The sequence below is a fragment of the Dermacentor variabilis genome, chromosome 2 (genome assembly GCF_050947875.1).
Source record: "Dermacentor variabilis isolate Ectoservices chromosome 2, ASM5094787v1, whole genome shotgun sequence".
Taxonomy (NCBI): domain Eukaryota; kingdom Metazoa; phylum Arthropoda; class Arachnida; order Ixodida; family Ixodidae; genus Dermacentor; species Dermacentor variabilis.
Genome location: NC_134569.1, coordinates 33,274,326 through 33,291,075, shown reverse-complemented (window position 1 = coordinate 33,291,075; position 16,750 = coordinate 33,274,326). Strand labels below are relative to the sequence as shown.

Sequence of the window (16,750 nt, the reverse complement as noted above, 5' to 3'; positions counted from 1 at the left end):
ATTCCTTATCTGATTGGTCAGTGAGACGCGAGGAACGTGCCTTATAAAGGAGAGCGTTTCGGTGGGGCCGAGCTAGCACGTTGAAAGTGATAAGTGGGTGAGGAGAGGGATACGGAGCATCTCCGATTGGCCCGCTTCCACTTGCTTATCTTGCGGTGGAGGGCAACGGAAAGTTGAAAATGCGGCTAAAACGGTTTCTCAGTCAATAAGATTTAGCGCAGCGATGACGTATACTTACCGAAAGGACTCCGTAACCTAATACTGCAACGCAATTTCTTTTAAACAGAAAGAAATCAATTCTCGCTCGCAACTACGAGTGCACACCACCACAGCGATAAGCGAACAGCAATCTTGTATTCTTTTTATGAAGGCGCAGTCTCCGGATGTTTCAACATGCTTTCAGTTTTGTTCGGCATAATTATGCATCTATAGTGCTTATACGTCTGTTTGATGTCGCAAGTTCCGCGGTTTTGTAGCGCCGCGTGACAGACAAGTGCACTAGGCATGATCCGAAAATAAGTTCACCAATCGCGGGAGGCTAATGGGGACAAATACTTGCAATCGGAAGAAATTTTGTTATTTTTTTCGGTCGAATCACGCATAATCAATGTTCGCTCGTCATCTTGAGATGGGGGGTTTTCGCGGTTGTCGTGTCGTCTCGCGGCATACAGACTAAATATTTCTGACCAATCGCGGAGGGGTAACGAAGAAAATTGAATAGAAACAAACTTCAATAGTTATAAGTTATAGCGCCCCAAATGCGCGTCGCACTCTTGGCTCACACACGCATTTTTGTTTCTCTGTTATTTTCGTGTGCTACACCTTGCGGCACATGATGTCCAATGCATTATTGCTTTACTGGCGACAACCTTGCACGCTACTGGGAACAACCTGTAGGAGCGTTGAGAAATGTCAGACGATAATGCATGGCAGTATAGATTCCGGAACGTGACGCGCGGTGGTGCCTCGGTCATGCAAATTAACGTCATCACCTTGATACATAAGAGCAGCTCCTACAGGTGTCGCCAGTATAGTACGCTCACATAAACTGTGAAGAGTCACGCAGTTCTGATATATTAAAAAAATAATGAGTTATGAAACTTCTCTTGCCCGACTGTGCACGAACTTAAATTCTTGAATGGCTTAAGCAATATTACCTAAAATGAGTACACTATGCTACGTGATAATTCAGTCGTGTCTACATGACCAACCATTTCACTGAAAGTAAAACAGCGACAGAAACAAAGCATGATATGCACCGAATACTAACCTTACGGGGCACAATATTTGGCAACGTTGTCAAGATGTTATGCTAACCACCATACACCGGGAAGGGGGGGGGGGGAGTCAAGCTCGTAATCGGAGCACAAGTCGAGGCGTGTTATTGTTGCCAAAAGGCCCCCGGTGTCGCCACAATATCAGAAGTCAACGAATCGAATAAAAACAGATGAGCCATATTAACAAGAAAAAAGATGCTAAAGACGCAATGAGGGGGGCCCTAAACGCACATGAAGTTGTCCTAAATTGAAGTAGCGCTGTCATGGAATTAGAACATTTTTATTTTGCACCCCTTTTCGCTGAACTGTCGCATTGTCAAGCAGCAGAAAAAATTTTTCATTGTTATAAGAATGTCACTGAGAAAATTATCGCATCAATGTATACAAGCAAGTTTCTTATGACCCGTTTTAAAACGAGTGAAACTTCAGCGGCACGTTTTGGTTAATAATATTAATACCGATTGTCGGTGACATTATAAAAGAGAACTCAAAATAGTTTATTACTGAGATAACCATTCTTGTCGCTCAAATTTTACATTATTAGCTACGCTATACTATATTTCTAGGGTCTTCCGGTTGTATTAACGCATAAGGAAGCTCCTTATTACCACTTCAGAAGATTAACTTTCAAATTCTAGCAATAGTCAAGTGTTCGACAAAAATTCGTCCGGCGAGGAAACATAGTGGTGCCAAAAAAAAAAACGTGCATTCACCAAGAATAAAAGAAAAATAAAGGACAGACGTTTCTGTCCCCATACAGGTCCCTTTGTCACAACCACGAACGCCCAGGTGGAACATCACGAAATAACCGGAAACGTCATTGACACCTTATTGACATTGACGCACGATAATTGGCGCACTTCATGCATTGACGGAAACATCATTGACACGAAAAAGAAACACTTACCTGCCCGTTTGCTTTTAGAATAATTTTACATTCAATCAACGAGACGCACGATAAACAGGGCGCAGGGTGATCTTGCCGAGATATACACCTGCACGCGGCGCCACCTGACCCACAAATAGCCCCGCGCTCATGCTTATACCTTCATTGTGATCAAGGGACCCGTACGGGGCCCGATACGCTTGTTCTTTATTTTGTTTTATTCTTGGTGAGTGCACGTTATCTTCTTGGCACCAAATTCTAGCAATATATGTGCCTAAAGTAAAGAACTTGTTTCTGAAAAGTAACTTGTTAAATGAGTTGGTATGCTTTTATGTAGAAAAACGAGCACTAAAAAAAAACAATAACAAGAAATGTCACTTGACCAATGCTTACTTCCAGCTATAGTTCTTTTTTTGAGGAAAGCATATTATTGTGAAGAACATTGCCATTCTGACATTCGCAGATGCCATGGTGAATCATCAGCACACGTTCAATGGAAGGTGTTTACTTATAAAATCATATTAACAGTTTCGTAAAAAACAGATGTATTACTAATGCATTGTGAACCATTTCACTGAATGTGAAATGGCTGAAGTATTTCACGCGCTACACTTTTCCTACTTTTCGCAGTTTCTTAATCTCGCGAAACCGGTGAAGCGCTAGAACAATCAAAGCAGTACATAGACAAATCCGTAAGCGCCTTTATACTGATCGAGAATTCGTGTTCCCGAGCCCGAATGTGTATGGCTTGGCCCGTTTACCCAATGTCTGCCTTGCCGCCTGATATAGAAATCTCGTGTACACGACACCAACGGCTCAAGCCACAGAAAGGTTCTTGTGCTTCTTTTCGCAAGACATCTGCTTTCACCCGAGATACCTTAGAGAGTCGGTGCTCATGTTGCAAGAGAGAATCTCGGCCCCCAGGTTGTAAATGTCTTCCTTGCAAGCGATCCGTTTCCATGGTTGGTAGCCGTTCTTGAAACTTTCTCGCAGCAGAACAAAATGCCTACAGTGAAAAAAAATACGCTAAGCGAACGCAGGACAAGAAGACACTGGAAATAGAGCTGTATATTCCTAAGTCGTCTCATACCCAGAAAAAGATGACGCAACGTTGCCACCCCTCCAAAATAGGCACAAATGCGTGCGCGTAGTTTGGGCGAAAGCAGGAAGCTGCCCTATGAACCGAGCCATATGCCAACCCTTTTGCGAATTGCGTCGTTGGCGTCGCCTACGAGAATTATGTGTATAAGAAGCCTCAGTGACTTGGCGGCTATGGTGGTGCCATGTTAAGCACAAGGTTGAGGAATGAAAAATCTGGCCGCGGTGGCTGCATATAGATGTGGACGCAATAAAATAACGCCCGTGCCTCATGCACTGGGTGCACGTTAAAGAAGCCCTGGAGGTCGAAATTAATCCGAAGTCCCCCACTGCGGTATGCTGCCTAATCAAATCGTGGTTTTGGCATGCTGCGCTGAGTGCCGTCTCACGAGATTAAAATATGCACGCAGAAAAAATGGAGACGCTATACATCATAAGATGCTTGAGCCACTGCACATTCGATTAAACGGTTCACAATGCGTTAGCACCACATCTGTTAATCTAAAAAAAAGCAAACATGATTTTATTGTTTGACACTTTGCATTTCACGCGAGCTGATGATTCACCATTCCATGTGCGCATTCCCGAATGGCAATGACGTAAATATTGATGTGTCTCCAAGAGAAAGGCCTGATATGTAAGTGAGCGCCCTGTCATCCTTCTTGTGCGTGTCCCTCCTTTCGTACTCGTGTGTCCTTTTTACACAGAAAACGCCTTTCTGCCGGCAACACAGCTTAGGAGCTGCTCGATTTTGTGAGCGCTCTATAATATTGCAGCCAAGACGTAACTTGATCAACATAACTTAGAAGTCCGCAGTTACTTGAGCTGACATGGTAGTTTTCGTCAAGATGAAATTGAATACTGAACACTGAAGTGGCACATCACATACGTCAGAGAGTAAGAATGGGACAGGTGCACGTATTCCGCACTTGCCGCACTAGAGACGTCACTCACCTGTGGTATGCTACAGATGAGGCTCGCGTACCAGGCGACAGTGAGCATTATCCGGCCTCGGCGATGTCCGCTGTGCACCTTGAGCGGGTGCAGCACGGCGTAATATCGGTCCACGCTGATGCACACGAGAACCATTGACGAGAGGTAGGGGCCGAACGCACGGAGCATCTGCATCAGTTTGCAGATGACGTTCCCCGCCGCCCATTGGACCGTGAGCCTCCAGGCAACCTCGAGCGGAATCATCACAAACGTCACGATCAGGTCGGCGATGGCGAGGTGCAGGATCATAAGTTTGATGCGAGACTTGCGGTGCCGTTTGTTGAGCAAGCTGACGAACACCGGCACGTTGCCGGCTCCGGCTATAACGAACAGGATGCAGTAAATGATCACCTGCACTAGTGAATGCGTGCTGAACGTCAGCTCTTCGCCCACGGCTAGCGACGCTATTGAAGCGTTTTCGCCTGCGTGCGGATCGCCGTCTTGGAAACTGGTGTTGGGTGACGTCATTTCCTGTTCGCTCAAGAGGGCCATCTCGATTCCAGACTCTATCTTTAAGGTTGTTTCACGGGTGTACAATACTTCTAATTTTTGGCGCATATGTTAAGCTGCGACCGAATCAACACCATCTTCGCCGAGTGGCATAACGCAAACAGAAATGTTGTCCCAGTCTTTAAGCGCGAGGGCGATCCGAATGCACTACCTTTTGCGCAGGCACTTCGAAAACAGCACATTGTAGACAGAAGTTCACGTGTCGCTAAGATCTTCAAACCACTGGTCATCAATAGTCGTCGCGTCTTTCCGCGGGAGTCAAAGCACTTAAAGAAAGCACCATGCAAAGGCTAAGTTATGCCGTACGCAGTTTTCTGTTCTACCACGCATTAGCTGTGGCGCGTTCAGAAGAATGAAACGTTCTCATTTGAGACGCATTTCACAAAGCGCCTTAAAAACACGCCATGAAAGCAATCTCCTTACAATTGATCTTTTCAACGACAACATGAAGGCGCCGTCACACAAAGAAAAACAACTTCGAACACACGGTACCGCGCGGGCACCCACAGGAGACAACGCGACGCACGTCCCAAGGCCCCGCTCGACGAACGGTCGCGCTACGCTGCAGACCGCGCGTGCTTCGCCGGCGCGCCTCGTGTTCCGTGGCTGCTAGTGGCCGCCGTGGGCTCTCTCTTGCAACTGGGCCGTAGGGTCCCGGCTGAGAACGCGCGGACCCTTCCGAGCTTTATCGATCGCAGCGCGCGCGCGCGGATGGTGGCTAATGCTGAGTTAGCGCGCGCTTTCGAAGGAGACGTTGCGATAGAGAACCGCAATCAGCGCGACAGAGGAAACTCCTAATGTGTGTAAGTTTCGCTATGATTTTGTCATTTCGCCTACTAACAAAATGACATTTCAAGGATGTTCGATTCCTACCCGATCAAATGCTAGCTCAGCAAATCAGTATCAGTAAGATTATATATATATATATATATATATATAAGGTGTTCTCATCACTTCTTATCATCCTGGAGAAATGATTAGTCAGATGGGTTGGATAACTGTCGTCACAGTTTTTGTATTTGACATATATATGACATAGGGTCATAGTACTTGCGACAGGGCACGGCGTCATCGGAAACAGATAACAAGGCATTCTGATAAATGTTTTCGTTCGTACAACCGTTTCCTGTTGATGCTGCCGTGCCCTCGGCTGTGTGCTATGTTGAATGTACTAACTTCTTCATTCAGGAAATTACTACTTCTTGTGGGTGATATAGAACAAAATCCGGTTCCAGAATTGACTCAAATCGCTAAACCCCTTAAGGAAATTGCATCAGATAATAAAAAAAATAAAGCAAACCCGTCTGCTAGATATCGAGAAGAAAGTGGATATTCAATTACCGCTCTCGAAGAAATGGTAATGTCGCTTGAAAAGCAGATAATTTGCATGCAAAACGAAATTCAGGCACTTGAAGCTAAAATAGATGACTTGGCAAACCATAGTAGACGCTCAAATTTTAATCTTTACGGAATTCCAAAAGAAGAAGATGAAACAAAGACAGCACTTGAAACTGCAGTAAATAAAGCATTTTTCAGGATATCCTTGAACTTCACATAGTTCAAATCGAGCGTATTAAAGACTAGGTGAGCGACAACCTGACTCGACGAGACCTGTCATTCTTAAACTGCTAGATTCAAGAAGTAAATATGCAATACTGAAAGGCAGTTTTGAACTAAAAGGCACGAATTTTTTTATAAGCGAAGGTTTTTCGCAAGGAATTCGTGACATCAGAAAGAAACTGTGGCTTAGTGCGAAATTTAACCGCGACAAAAAAAAGATAAGGTTTCACTAGCATTCGATAAAGTATATATCAACAACGTGCCTTATGTCTGGGACCATGGTTTGAATGATAAAGTTCCATTGCGAAAAAACGACAATGTAGGCGCGAACCACCCGTAACCAGACGCATTGCGCTGAACCAAAACAAAAGTTGAGATGCCAGGCTGATAATATGCGTCCTTCCTCTACCTTCAAACACGTACATTTATCTCGTAAAGCAGCTCGTAATCCCCGCAATACAACGGAACTTGCTGATTGGAAATTAAGGATCTTAACTATAAACGCGCGAACGATTCCAAATAAAAAAAGGATTCTATTCCGGCTATACTAATCGAATGCCACCCATATTTTACAGTACTCACTGAAACGTGGTTACAAAATGAAATAAGTGACGCACTACTTTTTCCACCGAGTTACAGTGTATTTCCGAAAAACCGGACAAGCAAGGGTGGATGTGTTGCTATTCTTGTCGAGCCTTCAATACAAGCGATTGCTTTAGCGTATGTCACTGAACTCGAGCGTTTGTGCGGTAAAATACCTTGTTGGTATCACTGCTTTGTGCTATACGCGTGGAATAGACCACGAGACGCTGCACCTGAATATTTGCTAAAATTCAGTTTCAGTTTCAGTTTCAGTTTATCGATGCGATTGAAATTTTGTACAGAAAAAGTAACTCTAGGAGGCTCCATATTAAGACTGGGGAGGGACCTCCCCAGTCTTTGCACGAACATATGATGCAGTTCGAGAAAAAAAAATTTCTTATAGGTGATTTTACTTTCCCAAATTTGATTGGGAGCACTTTCAGGCAAGCCGCAAATCGGACAAAAATGCCAATTCCGTCTTTATTAACATCACGCTTACTCATGACCTAGTTCAGTTGGTCAGACAGCCTACTTATGTACAAGGTTCGTCTCATGCAGTATTGGACCAAGTATTTCTAAATCGTGTTTTATGAATATACCGTTTCAATTGAAAAGGGCCTGTCTGATCATCATCTTGCAAGTGCAACTATTCCTCTGACCAATTGTATCACTCCCAAACGCACAACCGTGCGTTTGGGAGTGATTACAAGGATTACACAAGATCTAACGATGTCTCTATTGTAGAATACATGAAAATCTGTTACGCTGACTTTATTGAAAATAAGGAAGATTTTGATGCGCTATGCAGCCGATTTACTGAAATGTGCCGTTACTGCATAAACACTTTCATACCGACCAAATGTAAAAATATTTCTAAAAGCACATCTTGGATCACGCGTAAAATTATCCATTTTAAACGCAAATTAAAACGACTGAAAAAGAATGATCCACGATCCGCTGGTGTTCATGAACTTAAAACAAACTTGGGACGCGCTTTCCACGAATCAAAGGATTTTCACTTCAAAACGACCACACGAAACTATTTAAAAACAATCCTGCTAAATTCTGGAACTTCCTAAGGGTCTGCAAGATGCAGGTATCACACATCTTAGTTAAGGAAAAACAGTTACAAATCTAAAAGTCATTGCGGAGCACTTTAACAGCATTTTTCATAGTGTCTTTGCTAAGATAAGTCTTACTACGCCTCATCAGTGTCGTTGACTTCATATCATATTCTGGTGTAGTTTCAATGATGTTGAACTTGAACACAAGATTATATTGTGGTCCAGACAACATGCCTACTGTACTTATTCGCCGTTATGCAGAAATTATCGCTCATTTTCTCATTGTGCTATTTAGTTGTTGACTAGTAACTGCAAAACTACCTAATGATTGGAATAGGGCTCGTGTTGTTCCCATCTGTAAGAAAGGCAGCCATTTAGCCTTAGAAAATACCGTCATGTTTCATTAACGGGACATTGCACTAGCGCTTAAAAAAGGAAACAGACAGGGACATGAAAAAGACACACCGAACGCTAGGTAATACATAATAAATTGGTGATAACATTAACAATTCCTAAAATGCTTGAAAATGTAATAGCTAAACGCATTGTGGAATTTCTTTAACAAAGCTCTATACCAAATAACTTGCAGCATGGCTTTAGAATGGGTTATTCAACCTTAACTCAGTTAGTCACAGTGATGCATTTATTTGCGGAAACTCTGGAAGAGAATGGTCAAATGGACGTCGTATTCCTGAGTTTTAGCAAGACATTTGACCAAATTATTTATCACATTCTAATTACGAAACTGAAGGACATTAGTCTGCTGGATATATTTATTGCATGCATTCTAGACTACTTTGCTGATCATGCTCTGTTTGTTTCAATATGTGGAAACAATTCGAGTTTTTTCTTTTAACATCAGGCGTGCCCCAAGGCACTGTTCTGGGATCATTGTTGTTTTTACTTTGTATAAACGACATTGTTATCGTAGTAGTACGAGGAACTCAAATCAGACTGTTCGCGGACGATTGTGTGCTTTTTCGTGAAGTTACTTCTACTAATGATCAACATAATTTGAATTAAATCGTTAGTAAGATATAAATTGGTGTGATGAACCAGGTATGGCTCTAAACAGATATAAAACTGTTTATCTTTGCTTAACTCGTAGAAAACACCCCTTGATCTTACGCATAACCTTGGCTCAACCCCAATACAACAGGTCACTAACTACAATATCCTTGGAACCCACACATAGACAACATATGTTCTGCCGCCTTCCATAAGTTGTGTTTTCTAAAACATAAGCTTAGAAATTCTCCTTCTAACATTATACTAATCGTCTACTTTACCTTTTTTATTGAAATGAATATTGGGAGAGGTTGGCGCCTTTATGGTGGCACCGGCTACTCCTTGTCACTTGGCAAAGGAAACACATTTGCGTAAAAAGGGAGAATAGCGACACAAAATATGGCACTCAGTAGAACACTGGATGAATTAAACATATGCATTCCAACAGCATATGAGTCGCAAAGCTTTGTGCATTAGTTATGTCCACGTACGCATATATAAAGTCAGATATTTTGAACAGCCAAAACACACAACACATGTAATACACTGCAAGTAAAGCACAGAATCATACATATTGCGTAAAAGTTACGATCGCCACATAAACCAATTAGGAACAATGAACAACGTTTATGTTACTCATTTAGCGTATTCTGATCATATGATACTTAATATTTTCCCAAAATGTTGGTGTCCTCTAAGAACTTTTTCAGATCAAGATGTGCTCTTTTTTGAAGGCCCGCAGTTGGCCATGGGTCAAGTATCCTTTTTAGAGTGAATGGTTTTCTGTCTAATATCAACAAATTTGCTTGCAGTACCCTTCTTTGTGGATCGTATTTCGTGCACTCGAGGAGAACAAGCACATCTTCGTCTGGAGGGCCACAAGAACGTTGCGGACTAGAGACGCGTTTTATCCTGTGCAATAAGTGGTTCGTAAGTGCAGTACCAAGACGCAGGCGGTGTACCAATGTTTCAAATTTTTTGTTGTCTCTTAGATTTTGCGGCATTGATAAGTATATACATGGGTCTATAAAGTATAACTCCGAGTTTTTAGTTTGCTCATCAAACCAGGTAGTTTTCCTGAGGCGACAGGAAATTTGCCTCACGGTCAGACGGACTTCACCATGCAATAAGGGAAGATTGGTTGTCTCTGCGTTATTGTGCGCCCGATTGGCAGCTGCGTCCGCTGCAGTATTACCAGGAATAGTGCAGTACCCAGGTAGACACTGAAATGCAATTACGGGGTTCATTGCGCTTGCTTTTGTAAGTTATTTGAGTGTCTCATACAACAGCAAAGTCTTCAAAGAATTTTTCTTATTGCTTTGTAGTAATGTGAGAGCGGCTTGCGAATCGCTAAAGATAACCCATTTTTGCGAATGTTTTTCTGATGTTATGAACCGAAAACACACAGGATTGCAATCAATTCTGCCACGGTGGAAGATGTCTCTCGGGATAATTTAAATGTTCCCTCTAGCGCTAAATGTGTAATGACGCATACTGAAATCGAGAAATTTTTAGGACACGAACCATCTGTATGAACGTGGATGTACTGGGGATATAAGGAACAAATTTGGAAGAGTGCCAGTTGTTGTGCGGCTACTATGAAGATGTCTCTCTTAGATATAATCCCGTCAACCGATAATTCTATTTTAGGACATGTTAACATCCAGGAAGAGTAACGAACATCCACTTTGCATAATTCAAATCTCGGTAATAATGCTTTATGTTCTCGAACAACATCGTGAATTTTGTTTTTGTTTCTTTCGGTAAGCGCGTGGTTTAATGGATGCTGCTTCTCGTATTGGGTTAAGATGCGATAAATATGTCGGCATGTTTCAACCGTTCGTACGACTGGAAATGGTGAGTGAGGAGCTTCAGCAATTATTAAAGAACTCGAGGTAGCCTGTGGAACTCCAGGACAGGCTCGTAGCCCCCTTGCTAGTAAACATTTAAGAAGTTCCTCAGATGTTTGCGGTAAACCATGGAGAATAGGTGCCGAGTAAGCAATGTTTTGTTTTATGACTGCGTTATCAACTTGTAGTAGTGAAGAAACTGATCCCCCCAACCCCCCACGTTGTGCAAGCGACTCGCCCAAGTACGTTCATTAATGCATTGATCTGCTTTTCAATTGCGCGGATGTGTGAAGCCCATGTTAGCTGGAGGTCAAGAATAACTCCAGCAAATTTATCCTCTTTCACAAACATAAAAGTTTGCCCATTAAGTGTAAGTTGGAAATTATTCAGCTGTCGTCTAGTGAAAGGAAGTACGGCTGTCTTAGCGTATGTCAAGACTTTTTTGCAGTGTTGTTTGAATGTCTTGTATGTGACGTAAAGAGGCCCATATGCAGAAGTCATCTGCGTACAGAGAATATGACACGTACCATCTGTATAATGTAGACGCTGTAGACCAGACGGGAGTTTTTGTGGCAAGGCTGTCATGACACAGTTGAATAAAAACGGACTGAGAACACTGCCCTACGGAACACCCTGCGTGATGCTGTGGTAATTACTCTCTGCTTCGATTGTTTCCATCAATATTTTTCTATCTTTCAAGAACTTTGATACCCATCGCATTGTTCAACCGTGTAGGCCAAGCTGTAGCACACCAGCAAGGATTTGTATGTCACTTACAGTGTCGAATGCTCTTTGAATGTCTAAAGATACTGCTACTGTCACATTTCCGTAAATTCGTTCATGTTAGACGCATGTGGCAATGTCTAATACTGAATCCATTGTACACCGATTTTGTCGAAAACCGGTCATATAGTTCAAAAACACGTTTGTTTATTTGCACCACCATTGCAGTAGACGGTCTATCATTTTCTCCATTAGTTTGGAAAAACCGCTTGTGAGACTGACGGGTCGGTAGGAATCAAGACAAAGGGGAGTCTTTCCTGGTTTGAGTACTGGAATTACGCGAGCTAATTTCAATGAATCTGGAAGAGCCTCTCTTATCCAGGAATCATTAAATATTTCCAAAAGAGCCATTCTTCCTACTGGGCCTATGTTTTTTAACATCACATACATAACACCATCTTGGCCTGTGGTTGTCTTTGTACGGCATGACGAAAGAGCACATTTCAATTCTTTTAAATTAAACTCACAGTCAAGTTGAGGATGTTGTGGCATAAAGCACGCACGAACCTTCTGTTGTGCTAGTGTTGTCGAACTTCACTTATATAAGACCGAAACTGGAATACTTTTGTGCTGTATGGGACCCCTTCACTAAAGTCAACATAAGAAGCCTTGAAGCTTTACAAGAAAAGGCCGTTAGGTTCGTTTATGCTCAATTTAATATTACAGACTCACCATCTGAACTCATAGCCGCTAACAACATTGAAAAACTTGAACTATGGCGGAAAAATAACCGCCTCAACTTTCTTTACCTACATAATCATAAGTTGCCTCTAGATCCGAATACATATTTATCTGCTCTGTCCAATAGACATAGGCGACATCATCACGCCTATTCTTTAACCTCGTGTTTCGATAAAACTAGTGCTTTTCAGTTTTCATTTTTCCCGCGTACTGTATTAGAATGTAACCGTCTAACTGATCTTAGCCAATTTTCTGTGACCTAGAGCCCTAATATGTACTGTTAATTGGTGTTATGTTTCCATTTTGCGTAATGTTTTCCTATGTTATCTTCTATTATTGTGCTTTTATCTTACCTCTTGTACTTGTCCTGTTTGGACCGATTCTTGGTCTGTAGTATGAAATAAATAAATAAAGAAATTAAATATATCCGTTCCTTCCATTTGTGTTGTGTTTCTTTCTTTTTTCGTTGTCTTGCTTTTCAAGTTATGCGCTGAAAATAGGTGGCCGTACAATGAGGAGCAAACACTTTGAACACCACGAGAAAGGTTACTGGAATTTATTTCGAATGCTATTTGACGAAGCAGCAGGAGGGTCCAATCGACACGACCTATGAGATCTCGCGAGCCTGATTGCTCGCTTGCACAAGCGACAGAAATGGTTCGGTATTTGCCATGATTAATGACGCAGTGTAACTGTACTTGCGGCGAGTGAGTCAACGCGCGCGCTCTGTAAGCCATACCCCACCCCGGTCCGTTCTCTCGACAGCTTTGCGAAAGTCCACCATGTATGCGCGGCGAGAGTGCTTTATTGTGGTTGCAATAAACCCTCCAGATGCACTGGCAGTAATCCAATGAACTCTGCTCATGTACATTTTGGCACGCATGACACTACGCTTGTTTGCTTGGGAAGCGAAAATTTTGTGCAATGTGTATCTGCCAATAACGCTTTCTAATATTAATGTGTAAACATTCTTTGGTGAGCTCCTTAGCCCCATTACGCGAAAAGTGTAACGTCTTGTATCTGCACAAAAATGCGTAATTAGCAAATATAAGGCGTTTAATCGCTATGATAGTGTGCATGTCGATGGTTGCTGTTCTTTAAGCGATATAAAACAATTTAAAGCAAACAAAGAAAATAAAACAGAATACCCATAGATACTCAGGGCTCCTTAGAAAATACATGGGGAAACTTGTGGTAGGGGTAGGCTGCCTGAAATTTAGGGGTGAGACAACTTGAAATAAATGGGTGGGCCAGCTGCAATTTGGTGGTGGGTCAAGTTGAAATCTGGGGTGGGCAAATCGACATTTTGTGTTGGGCCAACCTAAATTGGGCGATGGCTGAACTTTCATGAGGGGTTGAGCCAACTTGAAATTTGAGCGTGGCCCAACTTAAATTTGGGAGTCGGCCAACAAAAATTTGAGGGTCAGACAACTTTAGATTTGAACATGGGCCAATGGAAAGTTGGCGGTTGGCCACCTTGAAATATTAGGGTGGATCAACCTAAATTTGGGGGTGGGCCAACTTGAATTTGGGGCGGGGCAGCTTGAAATTTGGAGGTGGGCCAACTTTAATTTAGAGATGGGCTAAATTGAAATCTCGAGGCAGGCAAACTTGAATTTGGGGGGGGGGGGGCAAATGAAAGCTTGAAGGTGGGCCAACTGTAATTTGCTTGGGGGCCAACTCATATTTGTGGTTGGGCGAAATCAAAATTTTCATGTGGCCCAACCTAAATTTAGGGGTGCGTCAACTTGAAGTTTGGAGGTGGGCCAAGTTGAATTTCGGGGTGGGCCTACTAGGAATTTCGAGTTGCCACAACTGAAATGTGGGGTTAGGCCAACTTGAAATTTGGGGGTGGACGTACTTAAATTTGGAGGTGGGTCAACTTGAGATCTTGGGGTTGCCCAATGTCCAATTGAAAGCTGCTGAGCATCTTTCGAGTTATGAATACCTCGCCGGCAAGCGAGCGCTTTGAGACGCTTGGCGCATTTTCATTAGGTCTTAGAGACGCACTCAAAGTGCAACCTAGAGCTTCCGTGGACAAGGAACACGCGCATAACACAGGCTATCGGGAGCAGCGACAGTGAAGGTGACATGACATTGCGGCGATCCACTTTCCCCTCAAGCAAAGCCTCATGTGCTACTGCAACAGTTGGCGTTCCCTTTCGAGCACTCTGCACCAAGGCTCACTCGTGCCCACCGTACCGGCTAAATTGGTACGATTCCATTAAAGGGGCGAGTTGCGGCAAGAAAATCTGACAATTGTCTACGAAAGCCTAAGCATAGTTTGCCACCAGGAAGTTCATGCGTCGGCGCTGATGAGCTAGGAAAAGCAAATACAGAAAAGTTAGAAAATACGAAGTCACATCCAAGCCAATCAGTGCTTACGCATTAGAAGAGAATTCTAAGAATTTCTGTAGATTTTTTTTCTATAACTGCCATTGCTTCACCCATCGGACGAATTGGGAACTTACTCATTGGATGGACCCCCCAAACCGACTGTTTGAGAGATGATAGCCGCATCTGCTCGGTCGAGAATCGGAAAGGGTGGTGGAGCAATCTCATAGCCATTATGCCGGCCAGTTTCACCAAATGGGTCACGTTCGTTTCGATTTTCGCAGCGTAAGGTCACACTAACCTATTTTTCGGTGGTTGCGTTGCATTCATATTTTCTTTTGTGACATTATTATTCGGCTTTGTGTGCTTTTTCATTATCGCGGGTCAGATAATGGTAATATCCTTAATATACTTTTATACGGCAATAATGGTGTTGGTCAGGTAAATGTTATTATTAATTATTGGTTTTAATGTGGTCATTACGTTTTACTATTAATAATATTACTAGAAGTATTATGATGTTGTGCTGCTTTTTTTTCTCGTATATTTAATGTTCTTGGCGCATTGACTTTGCATGTATTTGACATTTATCGTATCCCCTTTTTTTCACTTTCCCCTACGATTGTACCTTTCGCTGTACAGTTCTTTTTCATTGTACTTACTCGCTAATCTTGTCTTCATTTTCGGTTTACCTTACTTTTTCAATATACAGCTTGCTTAAGCAGCATTCCATGTCCTTTGTCGTGTGCCATTATTCCCAAATGGGCTTTTCTGTACATTTATATTTTCCTCTTGCCTTTCTTCTCTCTTTTGTAACCTGTTTATTACCTTGTCGTTAAATTTCCTGAGTGCCATTTTAAAACCTCGCGCTTCTTTCTGGGCACGCAATCTAAAGGCTGTAAGCAATAATTGATTTTTATCGACTATCACACATTGTTCGTATTTTTGTCTGTTGTCCTTCTGTTGCGAGTTCAAAACTATTTCTTTTCATAATTTGCGTTTTATATTTCATGCCTTTCTTCCTCTATTCGTATCTGTATGTTTTTACCGTGCGGCAATACTTATGATCTTAGTGTTGTTCCTGGGGACGGTAAATAAACAATCCATTGATTGGTTGTTATCATTTCCCTAGATTACACGTTGATCGTCTGAAATGGCATATCTAAAGCAAACAGTGTCATCATAGAATGCGTCCAGAAGTTTACAAACATATATCATCATCACTTTGCTATCACCGACATAGGATCTCACTATATAAGTAAAACCTCGTTAATACGTCCCCGCCTCATATGTAATTCCGGTTTAAATGTAGTGGCGATGAATTGCCCGCTCTGTCACCAGTGATGACCACAGGGCCATCATCCATTTACTGTATAGGGCTGTGGGAATATCATTCGCGATCACTTCAGTGCTCACGTAATTCCACTGATCTGTTTCTTTTCAAACTCCTTCATGGTATAATCACGTGCTGCGAATTGCCCCTGCCCCCCCCCTTAAATTTTTCCGGCCGGCGCCCTGCTTCATTTTATGCCTGGCACGTCGCCTATGAAGAACGGCGCATATCCTTTGAACGCCCATCCCAGACAAATGCAGAAAGGCACATGCCATCAAGCAGACCATCGGGCTGTCCAAGATAATTGTTGTATTACTATGCCCCAAGCATGGAAAACTTAAAGAAGAATAATGCAACATTAGCGCCCCCCACTCCCCCGAAATGCAACTTTAGCCCCCCTCCCCCAAGAAAAACCTTCGCTGCGTGCCTGGTCCAAAGAATAGTCTTTTTTAGAGTTTATTTTCTTTATTTCAACATTTTTTTTAACAGAATTTACGTTTCTTTCTTCTCAGCATTGGGTTAATGTTTCATAGTTTTACACATTTTTAATGTGCCTGTCTCTTCCATTTTCTTTTGAGCTTAGCTTGCGTTGTGTTGTATGTAAACTCGCCTTGTTATAATTGTCGTTTCCTATTTATTGTTTGTTTTCTGGTATAATGCCTTGTTCTCACTTTCTTTTAAATTTTCGCTTGATCGCATATAATATCTCACCTGTTCATTTCTTTTTATTTCTTTATTGTATGTGTGGGCCACCCCAAGGACCTTAGGGCTGTCCTGGCAGGGCAAATCTA

At 42.4% G+C, this 16,750-nt stretch overlaps 1 protein-coding gene across 1 annotated transcript in view; it reads right to left on the bottom strand.

Annotated features, from left to right (window-relative positions):
- LOC142570290 (adipokinetic hormone/corazonin-related peptide receptor variant I-like) overlaps positions 1 to 4,746 on the bottom strand; it is a 194,705-nt gene extending 189,959 nt beyond the window's left edge. Inside the window, exon 1 of the mRNA XM_075678684.1 lies at positions 4,216 to 4,746. Coding sequence (XP_075534799.1) covers positions 4,216 to 4,746 — 531 coding nt within the window. The remainder of the gene's footprint in view (positions 1 to 4,215) is intronic.
- Positions 4,747 to 16,750: the final 12,004 nt, after the last annotated feature.